This window comes from Octopus sinensis, linkage group LG18, assembly GCF_006345805.1.
Source record: "Octopus sinensis linkage group LG18, ASM634580v1, whole genome shotgun sequence".
In the NCBI taxonomy this organism is placed as follows: Eukaryota; Metazoa; Mollusca; class Cephalopoda; order Octopoda; family Octopodidae; genus Octopus; species Octopus sinensis.
In genome coordinates, this window is record NC_043014.1 from 33,206,068 (window position 1) to 33,224,605 (window position 18,538).

At 37.3% G+C, this 18,538-nt stretch overlaps 1 protein-coding gene across 1 annotated transcript in view; it reads left to right on the forward strand.

Moving 5' to 3' along the window:
• Window positions 1-553: 553 nt before the first annotated feature.
• The window catches only part of LOC115221451 (transcription factor E2F5), a 41,549-nt gene continuing 23,564 nt past the window's right edge, over window positions 554-18,538 (forward strand). Inside the window, exon 1 of the mRNA XM_029791636.2 lies at window positions 554-934. Within this exon, the coding sequence (XP_029647496.1) occupies window positions 815-934 (120 nt within the window). The 5' untranslated portion in view covers window positions 554-814. The remainder of the gene's footprint in view (window positions 935-18,538) is intronic.

Below are 18,538 nucleotides of genomic sequence, written 5' to 3' on the forward strand. Positions count from 1 at the left end.
TTGAGAGTCATTTGCGATCACCATTAGGCTTTTGTATTCTTTCTCTAAGAATCAAAATTTCGATTCATTATAAATTATTGTGTACGTCATTCAGTACGCCAGCATCTACCCGAATTATACTAGACTGAACTTGATATAGTTAGTGCTCGCGCGCGCGCACGTGTTTGTGTATGTGTGTGTGTGAACACGTGTGAGTTCATATATCGATGTGTATCTAACAGTGCATGTATATTTCACCGATGCTAGTAATAGCAACTAAATCTCTCTCAAATCACTCTATACTGTCTTAATCAGAGAACGATTCGTTCGTTACTGATATACAAAAAGACGAGATAGTCATGGTTGGATTGCCTTTAACCACAAGTCTGATCAACCAGGGTTAAATCACATTATGACTATTATTTAATATCTGTGCGTACATATAAATAAATAAATATATATATGTATATATATCATTATATTTATATCTGCATGTGGTTTACTAACTTATATATACATATATATATATCTCAGTATATACTACACATCTCGTATGTGTTTGTGTGTCTGTTCTACAAGGTGTATAAGCACCGCAAGGTGTGCTGGAGTAAGCAACCAGCGATAGCAGCAGTAACAATCAGCATGAGCGAGAGAAGCAGAAAGGGGAGGAGGGGGAAGACAAGAAGGAGAAGCAACAACAGCAGCCAGAGAGGAGGAGGAGGAGGATATAGTGGTGTTACGATGGTGGTGGAGGTGGAGGTAGTGGTGGTGTTGGTTGTTGCCGTACCCAGTGAGCTGTTTGTTCGTCCAACCAAACGGTTGGTGCTTTTGCTAGATGATGGCTGCAACCGATCACACCACACCCAGTCGACACGAGAAGAGTCTTGGACTACTCACCACCAAATTTGTATCTTTATTACAGGAAGCCAAAGATGGAGTACTTGATTTGAAAGTGGTGAGTTAACCATTTATATATGTAACACGCATATACACATATGTGTGTGTACACTGATGCATTATGTTTAATGATTTTGTGTGTCGATCTATATGAAAATGTGCGAGGCTGCCTATGTTTGTAGTGTGTGAGTAAGATATATATATATTTATATGTATACACACACACATATATATATATACACATAACACGCACACATATATATATATATACACAGACACACACACGTATACACACTCATTCATAGAAGTAGGTCATAACTAGTTTGTTCCTGTGACATAAACAGATGAAATAAAACAAATATACGTCAAAGAAAAACTATAAATTTGAAAAAAGTAACCGAAAAATTATGAAAAACAACAAATAAAACTTGTTTCGATTCTTGCGAATAACGGTGATCCATTTCAAATTGTCCTCTGTTTGAATTATTTCCGACTGTTAACGACAGGTTCCCGTTTAATTTTTCGAATAATTTAAATTCAAATAAACACTTTTTCAGCAGGTATTTCCTTGCACAATGAACTCTGTACACATAGTCTCGATATAAATACAAATATAATTTGCAGTTTGTTTTTCTTCAGTGTTTCCATGTTTTATCTATTTGTTTTGTTTACTAATAGTATTAGTAGCAGTTAAGGTTTTGTTCAACTCCTTGAGATCACCAGTAAACCACAACAAAAACGAAAATAGAAATTTATGTTCACTTAAAAAAACTATAAAGGACACCCTAATGTTATTGTCTTAGTCCTAGATGATCCCTGATTAAGGGAATTCCATCCGTGGCCTTCTTGCCTTTTTAGGATCTCTAAGACTATATTATGTTTCGGCGATCTTTTCCTGTTTTAAAAACAGTAGAATTTGATGTATATTTAGCAGGTATTTCTAGCAGGTGGAATGACCGCTTAAAGGTTCCCTCATTGGCTCCAAGGTACCCTCAAGATGTCGTATATCAGACTCCAAGTCACATCTCTGATAAAAAGACTTCCCCTCCATAGCCATCCCATCTAAGTGTATCTCTAATTACATGCCTTTCACTTTCTTTTTCCAGAGAGTAAGATGTGATTAAGGGATGCTACTTCTAGAAGGTCGAGCTGCGATACAGGCTCCCCGTTGAGTCGTCGTCTATCCTTATGTAGATGAAAGTGGCAGGTGTTTGACAAAAGGTTTTTAGATAAAGCATGGGAATAGCAATACATTTTGGAAGAGTTCTCAGCAACCATACGGGATTTGTGAAATGTCCTCGCATCCATCCCAAGGATGCGGAAATTGCACTTTAGCTAGTCTATTTTGTATACTTTATTTCTTTCCTGATGTCTCTGTAAAATAGATACCAGTAAGATACTCAGTCAATTTAAAAGGTTACTTTCTTTAACAAGAAATCTTCAATTAAAGCGGCGTCAGTTAAAGAAGCCCAGCAATGATGAAGAATGTATAAAAAACTTCGCTACTCTAGATGACTGAAACGAATACGTAAACTCTTAAAAATCGGTTGTTTATTATTTATTATTTAATTTGTGAAGCTGGCATTACTAAAAAGTAAACAAAAATTCTGTTATTTATTTGTAAAAGAAAATTATGAATGGAGTTATAAGCCTGGCTCGATAAAATTTAAATAAATATATTTGCACTATATTGTAGTGACTTAGTCAAGATAAATTTCGAAAAGATGCGATTTCTTGTCTGTTTTATTTAATCAATAATAAGTAAAAAGCCTAATAAAGTTTGTACTTTCACCGTTATTGTTAGTGCCCTATTAATTGACGCCGCTTTAAGTAAAGATTACCTTGACCTTGTATTTTGATTTTTGTAATGGTAGTGATAATTTCCACTTTATTATTTGGACACAAAATCACACATTTTAGTGTTGCCCATAATTTATTGACCCCGGAAACGTACTAGGCAAAGTTGACCCAAGTGGGAACTGAACTTAGAACGTAAAAAAAAAAGAAACTAAATTCTGCAAAGCATTTAATTATTGTCTTCTGATTTTAATTAAATTAGTTTCTCTGTTCTTTCCAATAGTTGTTTGATAAGCGTACAATTTTTGTTATAGTCTTTATTATACACAGGTTGGTCCCAAAGCACTTTTACTATTGGGAAACTTGAATTTTGTAGCAATGTTTTCTACTCCTTTCGGTCTTAGTCTTTCTTCATATCTCTGAGGATTTCATAATAATTCATATCTCAAGATCATCGAACAAGCCTCTTCTTGGTTGCCTTCACTGTTTACCTTCCATTTTTCTCCAAACGTGCTTATTTTTGCAGACGATTCTGTCATCCTTCTGATGTGAGAGAACCACTGCAGTGTTTTCCATTTTTCAGTTTCTATAAGTTTTCTCTCCCTAACCATCACATTAAATTGTTCCAAGTTTGACTGGTTGTACCAGTAACCCTACAATGTAATACCAAGAATTCTGTAAAAAACATCTCGTTTCGAATGCTGGTAATTTCATCTCAATGTTTTTATCTACGTCCATATCTCACATCCATAAATACGAATGCAGTCATCATAGATCGTATTCGTCTTAGTTTGTTACTCAATACAATGTTCTTACTGCTTAAATATTGTTTATTTCCATTGCTAATTCTGTTGTGGCTATTGCAGTTTGTGTCTTTATCTCGATTTTGCATGAATGCATCCCCTGATTCTGACTGAATGTCATTGATTTTAACTGCATCCATGCTGGTACCATTGTTCTGTGTTGTTCTCCTGTCACAATGACCTGGTTTTTTTTCACAATTGATTTCCTTGTCTTATCTTACGTCTCTTTGCGACATCAGATAATTTGTCTAGCAATATCAGCAAATTGTCATCATTCTTCCATCAGTCTACTGTGCCCTCCTATATAGTGCATCTGTCATAATTTATTTAGGTAAATTGAAAAGCTTTTTAAGCCCTTTGGGGCAGCTCCGTCTTACACCATTGCTTGTTTAACTCTTACATTGTTTCAATGTTGTTTAGAACTGCACAAATACTTTCCTCATATAGCTTTTACAGTTTTCTGATTAGATGCATTGGGATATTGTATTTATTTATGATACACCTCAACGCTTCTCTTCTTAACTTATCAAAAGTTGTTTGGAAGTCAACAAATGTATGGTATAATTACTTTTGATGGTTTCTGTATTCTTTAGCATGTTCTCATGTTTTGCACTACTGCAGCTGTCTTAGAACCTTACTGCTGGTAACCAGGTAATTCAGTGCTAGCTACGTGCTCATGGTCGAGTGGTTAGCAACTTAACTAATCCCCTACTAGTCTTTCCCTACTGAGCAGGATCTGTTAGCATTTGGCAAGATTGGACTACTCCTACCACTCAGAAAAAAAAAGCCTGTGAAAGGTTAATGAGTTTTACTTGAGCTAGTGGCTATAATAACCCGAGGAGGAGCCATAGAAATACCAACTTCTTGGAAACTCTTGAATTAAATACTGTGTAGCACCTTGGGCAAGTATTTTCTATTGTTGTCTCTGTTCAACCAATGCCTTGCAAGTGAATTTGGTAGATGGAAACAGTGGTTTTCTATAGTAAGAAAGATAAGGGGTTTCAAGAAAAAGTTGATGAAGCGTGCAGTTCTGGTCACATTTAAATACAATAGCAGAATTGTGCTGTTAGAGAGATGGTGGGTAGTGGTGATGTCTTTAGTGAATTGGGCAGTCAAGGTATGGTTTTTGTATGTCAGAGGCAGTTGTGCATTTGCGCGCACACACACATTGTGCTTCCAGAATCTCAATTTTGCTGAGGTGAGTGTATCTTCTTGAGAACTGCATATTGCCAGTTATATCAGTCCTTTGTCTTCTGCATGAGGTTTACCACTTTGTCCTATACCTTCCTGGGTTTCTCCACTTCCGTGGGTCCCATCCACATTAAGTGATAGGCACTTTGTAGTGCAACTGTCCGCATCCATACATATCACTTGTCCATACCTTTGTAGTCTTCTTTCTTGCATGTCATTGGATTCCTCTCATGTCTCCTGCCCAGTTTTTCTCTCAACAGATTTGCACTTTGTTGTTCAGGCCCAATTACACTGCACATCCAATGGAGCATGCTAGCTTCATTTCTCTGCAGCTCTTTTTCATGTTTTGTGTATTTAAGACCCATATCTCACCTCCCTGCAGCATCGCAGTTCTAAATCCAAGCATCATACAATCTACTTTTCACTTTAAGGGAAAATACTTGTTGCCATCACCAGTAGAAGCTTCCTGAATTTTTCTAACTGATTCTTACCCTGGTTACTGTACTTTTTGTTAAGTACCTCTCCTGCTAATTACATCTAGGTAACAAAAGCTACTTCTAGTGAGCCAACTGGGCATATAAGAGAATCTGTTTCTGCTGTACTCATAGTACATATTGCTCCCAGTGCATCAGTCATAGATGAAACTTATTTTCACTTTGTTTGCCTGTGATTCCACTACACCTCTTGTACGTCCATAGCTTACTTTGAGTATAGCATATGGTGTTTACACCTACCTCCTTTTATGCATATTGAGGAAGGCCATTTCCTTGAAGATACCAATGTCATGACTTCTTCCTTATTCACTCTTTGCTAAGTATACCCTGAGGCCTCTCAATCTTAGGTTTAACTTCTACGTCTGTACTTTCCTCTGTAATTCCCAAATAGATTCAATTATGAGAACTAGATCATCAGCATACAGGAGTTCTTATGGACAACTAGGCTTGAACTCCTCTGTAATGACCCATAGGACCATCTGTAATGATAAACATGAAATTTTGTCAGCCCATCCAGGACTCCTGTGTCTCAGCCTACTTTTGCTCTACATAGAATTATTTTACCTTTTTGGAATCAGGGTGATTATGGGATTAAAAATCTGCCCTTCACTTCGTTCTTGGATATCCAGCATTGGGATGAGGATTTGTTATATGCTAACAGTTGCATCTTTGTATATAGTTTGTACAGTTTTCACAAGCCACTCATCTTCATGTAGTTTTCTTTGTGACCACCAGATTACTGAAAGGGGATACCCTGTGAAATACCTTTTCTAAGTTTCTCTTGCAGTTCTCTCACTAGGAATATTGCATCTGTGGTACCTCTTCTGGGCTCAGGATCAAACTGCATCTCTCCTAGGTCTACTTTGTTACAGATCACTTGTGCTGTGACTCTCTTCATCATCATCATCGTTTAACGTCCGCTTTCTGTGCTAGCATGGGTTGGACGATTTGACTGAGGGCTGGCGAACCAGATGGCTGCACCAGGCTCCAATCTTGATCTGGCAGAGTTTCTACAGCTGGATGCCCTTCCTAATACCAATCACTCTGAGAGTGTAGTGGGTGCTTTTACATGCCACTGGCATGAGGGCCAGTCTGGCGATACTGGCAACGACCTCACTTGAATCTTTTTACACATGTCACCGGCACAGGTGCCAGTAAGGCGATGCTGGTAATGATCACGCTCGATTGGTGCCTTTCATGTGCCACCGGCACAGAAACCAGTTAGCCGCTCTGGCAATGATCACACTTGGATGGTGCTCTTAGCACCCTACTAGCACGGGGCACAGGTGCCAGTAAGGCGATGCTGGTAATGATCACACTCGAATGGTGCCTTTCATGTGCCACTGGCATGGAAGCCAGTTAGCCGCTCTGTCAACGATTACACTTGTATGGTGCTCTTTGCATCCCGCTAGCACGGATGCCAATCATCGGATTTGATGTTGATTTCACTTGCCTCAACCACCTTCATAATCTGATTTAGTAGTTTGATTCTTCTTCTGTTTCTTCTCTCAGAAGTATCCCCATTACCATTTTTGCAGTTTATGATGAATACTATTACGCAGATCATTGGGTATGACATCTTCCTCTGTAACTTATTTAACCGTCTGAGTGATAATCATGCGTACCACCTTCAGCAGCTATTTCAAGCATCTCTGCCACTATCTCTGATTGTACTTTAGCTTTCCCTTTCTTCATGCCTTTGATTGATTTAGCTACCATGCTGCTGTCTACTTGAATTGCTGGGTCCTTTGTAGGGTCACTGTGAGGTGCTAGTGTATATATATATGTGTGGTTGTGTGTATGTATGACATAAGAACTGGAGTTACATCATCACCTTTATTAGCTTACAGTTGTTTCTGCTATAAAGAACTGTGCAACCAGAGTTGAGTGTCAGTGTGTCGTTATAACTTCCTGTCTATACGTGTATGTATGTGTGTATAATATATATATATATATATTTAAAATGAAATAATATAGGTAGAAATTGATATTAATCAATTAAAACCAGTGGCTTAGCATATTTTAAAAATCCAAAGATTAAAAATTGTGTTACATACAAAAGTTAGGTAATGGCGATTTGACGTCTATGTTTAGCATATAGGCGTCCACTTTAGTGGTCAGTCCTCTAAATTATATATATATATATATATATATATATATATATATATATATATATATATATATTTAGATTCAGATGAATATGGTACTCAAGTTGAGGCACCAGAATTTAATATGGTAATTATCCATACAATTTAAAATAAGGTGATTAAAATTAAAATAAGCAACAGAGGTAATGCAGTACGATCGTTTCATGCGACTCGCATGAAACGATCGTACTGCATTGCCTCTGGATAAGTGCTAAGCGGTGAATGCACAAATATAAAGTTATTACCAGTTCAAATATGCTTGAAACATTCGAACTCCTAACCCCCCCCCCAAAAAAAAAAAAACCAAACCATTCACTGTATTTTGTTATGGAGAAAAATTCTCACTGTGTAGACTAATAGGTGCAAATGCACTCCCTATCCAGATCGATATATATATATATGTCTCTTTCTCTCTCTCTGTGTCTCTGTATATGTATATATATATATATATATATAAGTTCAGCAAAAATTTAGATTCAAATGAATATGGTACTTAATTTAGATGCACCAGAATTTTGTATGGTGTTATCCATAAAAATCCGTGGGGTGATTATAATCACAATATATATATATATATATTATATATATATATATATATATATACACACACACGTGTGTGTATGAATAAGGTGAAAAAATTGAGCACCTCTCAAGGAAAGTCAATGAACTTCGGATGTACAGGGAGAGAGAAAGGAAAGCACACACGCTTTTTAAAAAGTTTTCCCACACGTGTTTTCATGTTGCTGTTTTTGTGTATCCCACGCAGATTTTTAATGACATTTCCCCTACTTTAGTGAGACACCATTGCTCCCGCTACCATAACTGCTAATGTATGTATATCTCTATGAGCCTACATCACGTGGCGCAACTTCAATGACAACAAGAAATAACAACAACGGTACCTCCACGACCACCGCCTTCCCTACTTCCAACCGCCAGCTTCGTCACAATGGTTGTGTGGTCATGTAACTATTATACTCCACCGTTTTTGCTAATAATACCACTACTTCTTAGATCCTGTACGTGATCAGTCGATTTGCTAAAAGGAGTAGCCAAATCTCCTTTAAAGTTCACCTTATCGTCTATTTAAAGGGAAGACATAGCATTAGGTTGTCTAAGATAGCCCCAAAGAAACAGGACGGTCATATATGGAATGACTTTGATCATAGGCTTACTCAATCAAAGCTGACCTGGTGCTAAACAACAACCACGTTGTTACCGTCTCTCTCACTATCACCATTCATCGTAATCACTACCGATCGGTCCAACAAGGGAGTCTGAAAGGAGCGTGTAGGTTCACTACATCATTTAGAAATAGCAGCCAAACCCTCCTTCAAATCATATTCTGCTTCCTTTGGAAAAAAAGTGATCCTTGGTACATTATGTCTAATAGAGGTGATGGTCACGGTTGGAACAGCTTTAAACGTATGCCTGCAGCATCAGAGCTGACCTGGGCTAAGCAACCACTGCTCTCATTCACCCCCCAACCATTTCATTGACATTGATTTAAAAAAAACGAGTTCACCGTTGCCAAAAATATGCAGAGAAACAAACACAATATCCCCTCCCTTTCTATCTAAGTCACTAATATTTCTAAGTAAACAGATCTTGGTTTGCTTTCATTTGTTGACGAAATATTCACATAGGCACTTATGTGTACATGCATGTGGATATGAGCTTATATAGACGTACATATTTATTATATGCGTATACATTGGACGTTCACTCGATATATAATACTACCACGTGGCTTGTAAATTGAAAAGTTTGAATATTGCCTTTCTTACTGGACACTGTGCATGTGTTTATGTAACGCTTGTGTGCGCGCACGCGTATATACGTCTGTATGTGTGTGTATATATATTGGTGATGCTAACAGGAAAATTAGAACTCAAAATATGAATAGTCATGACTAGTCGATCTTTACTTTGTGTTTTTGTGTTTTATTTACTTTGTTTAACAAAAAAATATTTACTTTGTGTTAAAGATTGGATCTTTTCGGTTTGAACGGCAGTTATTTCTAGCGGTGTCATATGAAATTGTCACCCATAATTATGACCCTAGTATCGATCTATTGCATTTCTTTCAATCTGTTTTAGGGTTAGGGGTGGGGGAAAGGGTAGCTTTTTTTTCTTTGCAAATGTAAATAAACCCAATCTGTTTCTTAAACGAGGGACTTATTCATACGGCACAGAATGTTTTTTTTTACCTCAATAGACGTCAGTGATTGGTTGAAATTGCAGAAATTGAAGAAAAAGAAGACAACAAATATCTTACAAACTATAGAATTTTCTCAATAAAGCCAAGAGAAAAAGATGTTTGGCAATCTTTCGTCTCTTTCCGTCGATTTCCGTAAAAAATTTTTTTCTTTTTACATATGGGCTTGCGGGAACTTTTGAAGTAATGAGAGCGAAAGAGACTAAGAGAAAGCGATTGTATGATGAGGGAAGCTCTTTTGAAGTTACTGTGCATGTGAAGCATTGATGTACATGTGTGTGTGTGTGTGTGTGTGTGTTTGATGGGGTGTGGGAGACAGACAGTATGTTGTGTAAGTGAAGTGCTTCTGTTAGTGTGTGTGAAGAGACAGAGTAATGTGTGAAAGAAAGAGATAACTGAAATTTTTTACTCGGTGTATGTGTATATGTATGTATATTACTTCAAAAGTTCCCGCAAGCCCATATGTAAAAAAAAAAAAAAAATTTTTACGGAAATCGACGGAAAGGTCTACTAGAGACGAAAAATCGCCAGATGTTTTATAAACACGTTCTACCAGTATGCGTAGTTTAAAATTTTTTAGTTACCTAGAAATTATGTTAAAAACTGCCGTTCAAACTGAAAAGATCCAAAATTATTTATTTTGTGTTTTATTTACTTTGCTTGGCAGTCGTTGTAGGATCGACTAGTCACGACTAGCTAGCGCGGATACGCAAGTGCGTTCAACGGGACCACTGTTCTTTAAGTAGTACCAATATATATATTTTTATTAATATTTAGTAAAAGCAATAGAGTGACTCAAGGGCTGTAAGTGTCGTGTGTTGTTACTTATCGAACTTGTATGTGTGTGTGCGTGCCTTAACACACACAAGGTGAATGGAAATATAATAAAACTGTCAAATTTAATTATTTAAATATCCTAAATATCAACGAAAAGAAAAGCAAGTTTCTTATTAACTAACAATAAATATACACGGCTTGTACAAAATGACAATACAATTGATTTAATGCCATTACACGTAATTGGGAAAATATCAATTATCAAAGAAACAAGAACCACAAACAAGCAATTAAATCAGGCATTTATTGAAGCTTCGTATGGCCTTTTTATCTGACTTTTTATTCCTTGACATTTTCCCTCGACTCAATATATATTTATATAAAATCATCATTTGATGCCTGTTTTCTATGCTGGTATGAGTTAGACGGCTTGACCGGAGCTGCACCAGGCTGCAGCCATCTGTTTTGGCTTAGTTTCTACGGATGGATGCCCTTCCTAACGGCAATCACTTTACAGAGTCACTGGCACGGGTGCCCTTCTGCGTGTCAACGGCGGAGTTAGCAGATCCTTTTAATACTTTGCTAACTCCGTTTTTTGATATTTGTCATGGGTATTTGTGGATCTTCAGATAATTCGATTGGCAGAGTGAAAAATCATCTCCACTTTTCAATTTTGTGATAGCCTTATACCTGTGGAAGAGCTTTATTAGGACTATATATCGCCATATATATATATATATATGTGACACTTCTGTCCGGCATTTGCCATTATAGATCGGTAGCCACTACACATTTTTTTCTCTCCTTGCTTCTTTCTGTGCTCCTTTCTGTAAAAGAGCGTAGGCTCGAAACGTTAAAGACTTTTCAATTCCCGAGCATTTTATGTTAATACATCTGTTTGTTTTCTACATCACCTGTCTTCGTCTTTTGTTTTTTTTTTCGTGACCCCCCCCTACACACACACACACATATATACACACACACAAAGTAATCCCTCGACTATCGCGGGTATTATTTTCCAAAACGCTCTGCAATTGGTGAAAATCCGCGAAGTGGAAACAGTACTGTATATTTTTAAAAAAATATTTTTGTAATTTGTATATATTTATTTTATTCTAAATGCAAAACAACACCTCACACTCTCCTCCCGAGTTTCGTTTTCCATACAGTGTCTGCGATTCTTTGTTTTCTCATCAACGGTACACTACGTATTTTCTATTAATCTATTTTAATTAATGTGTTATACAATGCAGTACTTTACTGTATTTTTATTTATTAATTTTTAGGCGTGAAAATGTTTTTTTTTTACCACAGAAATTATTAAAATCTAAAAAATACAAATACCCATCGACCGCAGAAACCCGCGATATACAGAGGAGTCCGCGATATAAATTTACATATATTAGCTGGAAAAATCCGCGATGTACTAAGGGCGCGATAGGTGAACCGCGATATGGCGAGTGATTACTGTATATATATGTCGGGTCATTCCACAAGTAATGTCCGGACTTCTATATTTTCAATTTGTAAATGCTTTAACAGTATTTTAGAATGTCCAATGACATCAAGTGATATTACATGTATTTGGACATATTTAAACTAATTAAATTTTATTTTGCAGCATAATCTAATTGAAATTTCACTAATTATAGCTCCTGAAACCTGGAAGTGTCTAAGGAGCATTTGAGGTACATAATGCTTTATGAGTTTAAAAAAGGGAACTCTGTAACTGAAGTGACTCGAAATATTCACTCAGCTTATGGAGAAGAAAGCCAGAATGAAAGACCTTCCAGAAGAGGGTTTGTAAAATTCAGAAGTGGAGATTTCAGCCTTGAACACGAGGCCCGAATAGGATGTCCAATTGAGTTTGATGACAAGCTCCTTTTGGCAGAACTTAAAAAAGATCATGCATCTTCAGTTGAAGAATTGGCAAGCAAGCTTTGTTCAAGCCATACAACTGTTTATTGATAACTTCAACAGTGTGGAAAGGTCCCAAAACTCGGAAAATGGGTGCCTTGTGATTTGTCTGAAACCAACTGCAAATCCCGAGTGGACATCTACTCTTCTTTTCGTTCTTGTGAACTAATCTCGCCCTTTTTGGACAGACTGTTGACCTGTGAGGAAAAATGGGTCTTTTATCAAAATGTGAAGTGTCGTACCCATTGGCTTAGTAAAGGATAAAAGGCCCAACCACAAGCGAAAAGGGAACTCCATGGGAAGAAGGTTCTTCTCTCTGTTTGGTGGGATTGCAAAGGAGTCATCCATTGCTACCAACTAATGCAACAATCAATGTTCAAATCTATTGTCAGCAAGCAGAGCAATTGAACGCTGCTTTGAAAAAAAAAAAAGGGCCAGCTTTAGTGAATCGAAAGGGAGTAGTGTTTCATCAGGGCAATGCAAGACCCCCACACTGCAAAGATCACATCACAGACCTTGCTCCTTCCAATTACCATTTGTTCCATAGTTTACAGAATCATTTGGATGAATTAACTCTAGAAACAACTAGAGAAGTCGAAACTGACCTTTCAGAGTGCTACTCTTCGAAACTGAAAAGGTTTTCCACTAATGGGATTAAAAAGCTTACGAGTACATGAAAAGACGCCATGGAAACTATATTGATGATTAAGTTTCATTTAAATGTTTTCGTTATTAAAATCCGGACATTACTTATAGGATGACCTGATATATGTTCAATCGAAGTGGATTGCTATCGTATGTAACACGCAATACAGAATACGAATGTAGAGTTTAACTTTTTCTTTCTCTGTGCGTGTATGTTCATTTTTTTATGCGCCCTTTTCAAACCTAGCCAGGCTTGGTTTCTGTGGCGTATGTGTTCCCCCTAGCTGGACGGGACGCCAGTCCATCGTAGCGTTACTCAAGAAACAGGAAGAAAGTGTGGGAGAAAGAGTACAACAGGGGTCGCCACCACCCCCTACCGGAACCTCGTGGAGCTTTAGGTGTTTTCGCTCAGTAAACACACACAACACCCGGTCTGGGAATCGAAACCGCGATCCTCCGACCGCGAGTCCGCTGCCCTAACCATTGCGCCTCCACGTATGTTCTTTGATTTTATCCAAACTATAGATCAAACATGGCCAACGTCTTTCAAGAAACGGGCCCCTCTGCTAAAAAGAAAAAAGAAAGAAAAAATCTGGGTAATTTTTCGTTAGGTGTGCCATTCAGAAAGCCAGCGGGTCGAAGCTTGCCCATTACTGTTTGTAGATGTTTGTACAGATATGAATGTTTAATCTTCCTCGTTTTTGTGACATTTGTCATTCTATACACGCTCGGTCACACACATGCATTCACAGAAAAGTAATCCCTAGAGTTGATAACATCAAAGAAAACAGTTTTGACTGTTCTTAATTCGTTACTTACACTTCGACACATCTAACACTTTTGTTATAAATTAATGATTTATGTAAATGTTATGTGAAGGGGCATGGCTCAGTAGTTAGAGCGTCGGGCTCACAATCATGAGGCAGTGAGTTTGATTCTCGGACTGAGCGTTGTGTTCTTGTGCAAGATACTTTATTTCGTGTTGCTCCAGTTCACTCAGCTGTAGAAATGAGTTGCAACGTCACTAGTGCCAAACTGTATCTACCTTTTCCTTGAATAACAACAGTGGCGTAGAGAGGGGAGGCAGGTATGTATGGGCGTCTACTGGTCTTCTATAAACAACCTTGCCCGGACTTTTACCTCAGAGGGGAACTTTCTAGGTGCATCCCGTGGTTATTCATGATTGAAGGGAATCTTATATATTTATTATACACATACACACTCAACTATACAATGGTCTTTCAGTTTCTGCCTACCAAATTGACTTGCAACACTTAGGTAGGTCTAGTGCAATAGAAGGCACTTGTGACCGAAATGGGTCTTTATAAGTGTTACATATTGGACCAAAAACGAAGCTTTTCTCTAGACTGTAATATATACAATGTAACACACACAATGACCCATATAAAGAAAGCGGCTGATAGGTACTTGAATAAATAAATTTAACGAAGCAAAAATATGCACAAGGTTCCATAGAGAAATTCGAGATTGTTTTTTTTTTCCCAGTTATGCGAAGAAAAAATAGTTTATTCATAGTTATCAATCTGTTGCAAAAATTCAAAAATACTGTTAAGAGGAATTAATATGAAATGGATGTTTATAAAATACCGAGGAACTAAAATAATAAAAAAAAAAGAGCAAGATTTTAACCTAATTCTACTTATAGAATTGCAATGTTTTCGGCATACTGGCAGAATGAAATTTCCTAGAATAAAATTGTTTTTATGACGACATTTCGAAATGAGTTCAGTCCTAGTAGTCAACCATTTGAGAAGAAACGCGAGCGTGTATACACGCACGCACGCACCATGTTCTGGCTGTGATAAGAAGTTTGCTTCCCAACCACATGGTTCCAGGTTCAGGCCTCTGCATGATACTTTATGCAAGTGTCTTCTACTGTAGCCTCGGGTCGAGCAAAAGCCTTGTGAATGGATTTGGTTTACTGAAACCGATAGAAGCACGTCATCTATATATATATATATATATATTTATTTGTGTGTGTGTCCTTATGTCGCAAACACTACGACAATCGGTGTTGGTGTGAAAGACGTCTCCGTAATGTAGCGTCACGACAAAGAGACCTATAGAATAAGTACCAAGCTTTAAAAAAAAAAAAGTACTCGGGGTAGTTCGCTCGTCTAAGTTGGTGCCCAACATGACCGCAGTCTGATGACAAACAAGTAAAAGATATATATGTTTAATGTACTGTTCCGTGATGGTAAGATCAACAAAAAAAGTACTCCATCTGGTGAGAGATACATATTATTTAATAGACACGACACATCTTTTTACTACCAGTAGCACATAAAACCATGTATTGTCTATGAAATAATTATGCACCAACATACCTATATACCCCCCCATATATATATATATATATAACGACCGTTGTCCATGCTGGCATTAGTTGGACGGTTTGATCAGAGCTGGCAAGTGGGGAAGCTGCCCCAGGTTCCAGTCCGATTTGCCATGGTTTCTATGGCTGGATGCCCTTCTCAACGCTAACCCCTTTGCAGAGTGTGTTGGGTGCTTTTACGTGACACTGCACGGGCGCTCTTATATGTTGCCGCACGAGCATTTTTACACAGCGCCCTGAGGTCGCTTACATATATATATATACATATCTCTCTCTCTCTCTCTCTCTCTCTCTCTTCTCTCTCTCTCTCTCTCTCTATATATATATATATATATATATATATATATTATATATATATATATATATTATATAATATATATATATATATAGAGAGAGAGAGAGAGAGAGAGAGAGATACTGATACAATCATATCCTTGTATAATTTTTAAATGTGTATCTATGCCAGGCCGTCTGTTTTCAATGGACTTCTAACACAAATAGAACAAAACATTGAAATTTGTCCCCCACTCTCTCTCTGTATGTGTGTGTGTACAAGAAAAGGCATAAATAATGGGCTTTACATTTATTTGTGCACCGTAGACTTACAACTGTTTCTGATATTATTTTAGGTGCGTTCATTGTTCCGTTCACAGCTCAGTCGGAGTACACACGTATGAAATTATTTCTATATCTCGATCTATAATAATAAATGTAAGAAAAATCATCATGGTATATTAACTGAATCTAGAGGGAAAAAATTCACAAGAAAAAATTTCAGTTAAAGCACATTTTCAAATATTATTTTTATAGAATAAATAGAATTATTTCCTACATACTTCTAAGACCATTATATTAAGTGTGTTATCAATATGTATTGTCAAATTATTGATTAGCAACAGAAGGATATTTGTGTCAGGAAGTAAAATGCGACTTTTCTTTTAAAAATTCAAATTGTGGGATTTTTCCCTCTTGTGACGTTATAATATCCATTCGACACTGTAACGACAGTTTTTCGATATTTTTCATTACTCATTTAATACGGTATATTTCATTAAAAAATTTTTTTCAGTAGTTTTTATATATAACAGTAAAATAAATTATATCTATTTTTATCGGGTAACTTCCACAAATACACAGAAATAATTCCACAACAAAATCATGTTTAGATTATATCATAATCAAGGCTGTCTTTGCTGCATTAGGCTCCTGCATAAATCAATGTAGTGGGGCTTATAATATTTATTTTATTGACTACCAGACATAAGCATACATTGATTAAAGTTGGGCCTTTAAGATCTATAGGACTTATGGGTAATGTCTCTGTGCTTTGTAAGTTATAAAAATGTTAAGAACTATGTTTCGCATTTGCTATATAATTTTAAGATGGCAGGTGTGACGTTTAATATTATACAGCAGGGCTTTCCGAGAAAATGATAGTAATTGCTTTAACGACCCAGACAGATAAACAGACATAAAAATCTTTCTTTTTAGTTTTAATTTCATTGTAAATCAAAATAAATAAATTACTGTTTAGTCTCAAATCAGCCTCGATTCAGCAACGTATAAGGGAAGGCGCTCCATCCGTGACCATTCCGTCATATCAAGGATTATATAAGCCAATTTTTTCTTTAATATGGTGGGGTGTTTTGAGGGGGTGGAATTTGTTGTTTTCGCTAACAAGATAAAGCGACCATGTGTTAAGATTGCTGACTTTATCAAGAGACTAACTTCCTGATTCAAGATTGTATGGACAAACATACACAAACCGTACGAGGGAGTGATCGAGCAGACCAATGTCAGAGTGCGTGTGTGTGTGTGGTTGGTTGCTTGCTAATATTTACTACACGTGGTTCCAAACAAAACCGTAATTTGTCGGTTAAGAAAAAAAATAAAACTCAGAACAAACCATATCCCGCTGCCTCTCTCTCTCTCACACACATTCATTCTCTCTGTCTGCCCCTCTCTCTGTCTCTCTCTCTCACTCTCTCTCTGCCCTTCCTATTGTATAGCCACGGCAACAACGGTAACAATTGCATAAAGCACACGGTCGGATAGATATAATGGCTGTGGTGTAGTGGTTGGAAATGGAGCTGATGGTAGTAGTGAATGTGGTAGTGGTGGTTGTATAGTATTGCGTTTATCTTATAATAGTTGTAATTTCATTATATTTATAGCTTTGCCTCGTGCATGCATATATACATGTGTATATACTCTTTACTCTCTCTTTTACTCTTTTACTTGTTTCAGTCATTTGACTGCGGCCATGCTGGAGCACCGCCTTTAGTCGAGCAAATCGACGCCGGGACTTATTCTTTTGTAAGCCCAGTACTTATTCTATCGGTCTCTTTTGCCGAACCGCTAAGTGACGGGGACGTAAACACACCAGCATCGGTTGTCAAGCAATGCTAGGGGGACTAACACAGACACACAAACATACACATATATATCATCATCATCATCATTTAGCGTCCGCTTTCCATGCTAGCATGGGTTGGACGGTTCAACTGGAGTCTGTGAAGCCAGAAGGCTGCATCAGGCCCAGTCTGATCTGGCAGTATTTCTATATATATACGACAGGCTTCTTTCAGTTTCCGTCTACCAAATCCACTCACAAGGCATTGGTCGGCCCGGGGCTATAGCAGAAGACACTTGCCCAAGATGCCATGCAGTGGGACTGAACCCGGAACCGTGTGGTTGGTAAGCAAGCTACTTACCACACAGCCACTCCTGCGCCTATATGTGTGGGATCTTTTCGGTTTGAACGGCAGTTTTTTTCTAGCGGTGTCATATGAAATTGTCACCCATAATTATGACCCTAGTATCGATCTATTGCATTTCAATCTGTTTTAGGGTTAGGATTGGTTAGGTTTAGGGGTGGGGGAAAGGGTATCTTTTTTTTTTCTTCACAAATGTAAATAAACCCAATCGGTTTCTTAAACGAGGGACATATTCATACGGCCCAGAATGTTTTTTTTTTACCTCAATAGACGTCATTGATTGGTTGAAATTGCAGAAATTGAAGAAAAGACAACAACAAATATCTTACAAACTATAGAATTTTCTCAATAAAGCCAAGAGAAAAAGATGTTTTATAAACACATTCTACCAGTATACGAAGTTTAAAATTTTTTAGTTACCTAGAAATTATGTTAAAAACTGCCGTTCAAACCGAAAAGATCCTATATATATTATATAAAATCCGTTCTGTCTCTGTGTGTGTGTGTCTTCTAGGATCTCGGGCATCTTCTATCCGATTGCGCTCAAATTTCATATGTAGATACCGACGGTATCAGGGCGTGTATAAGTCTTGAAAAAATT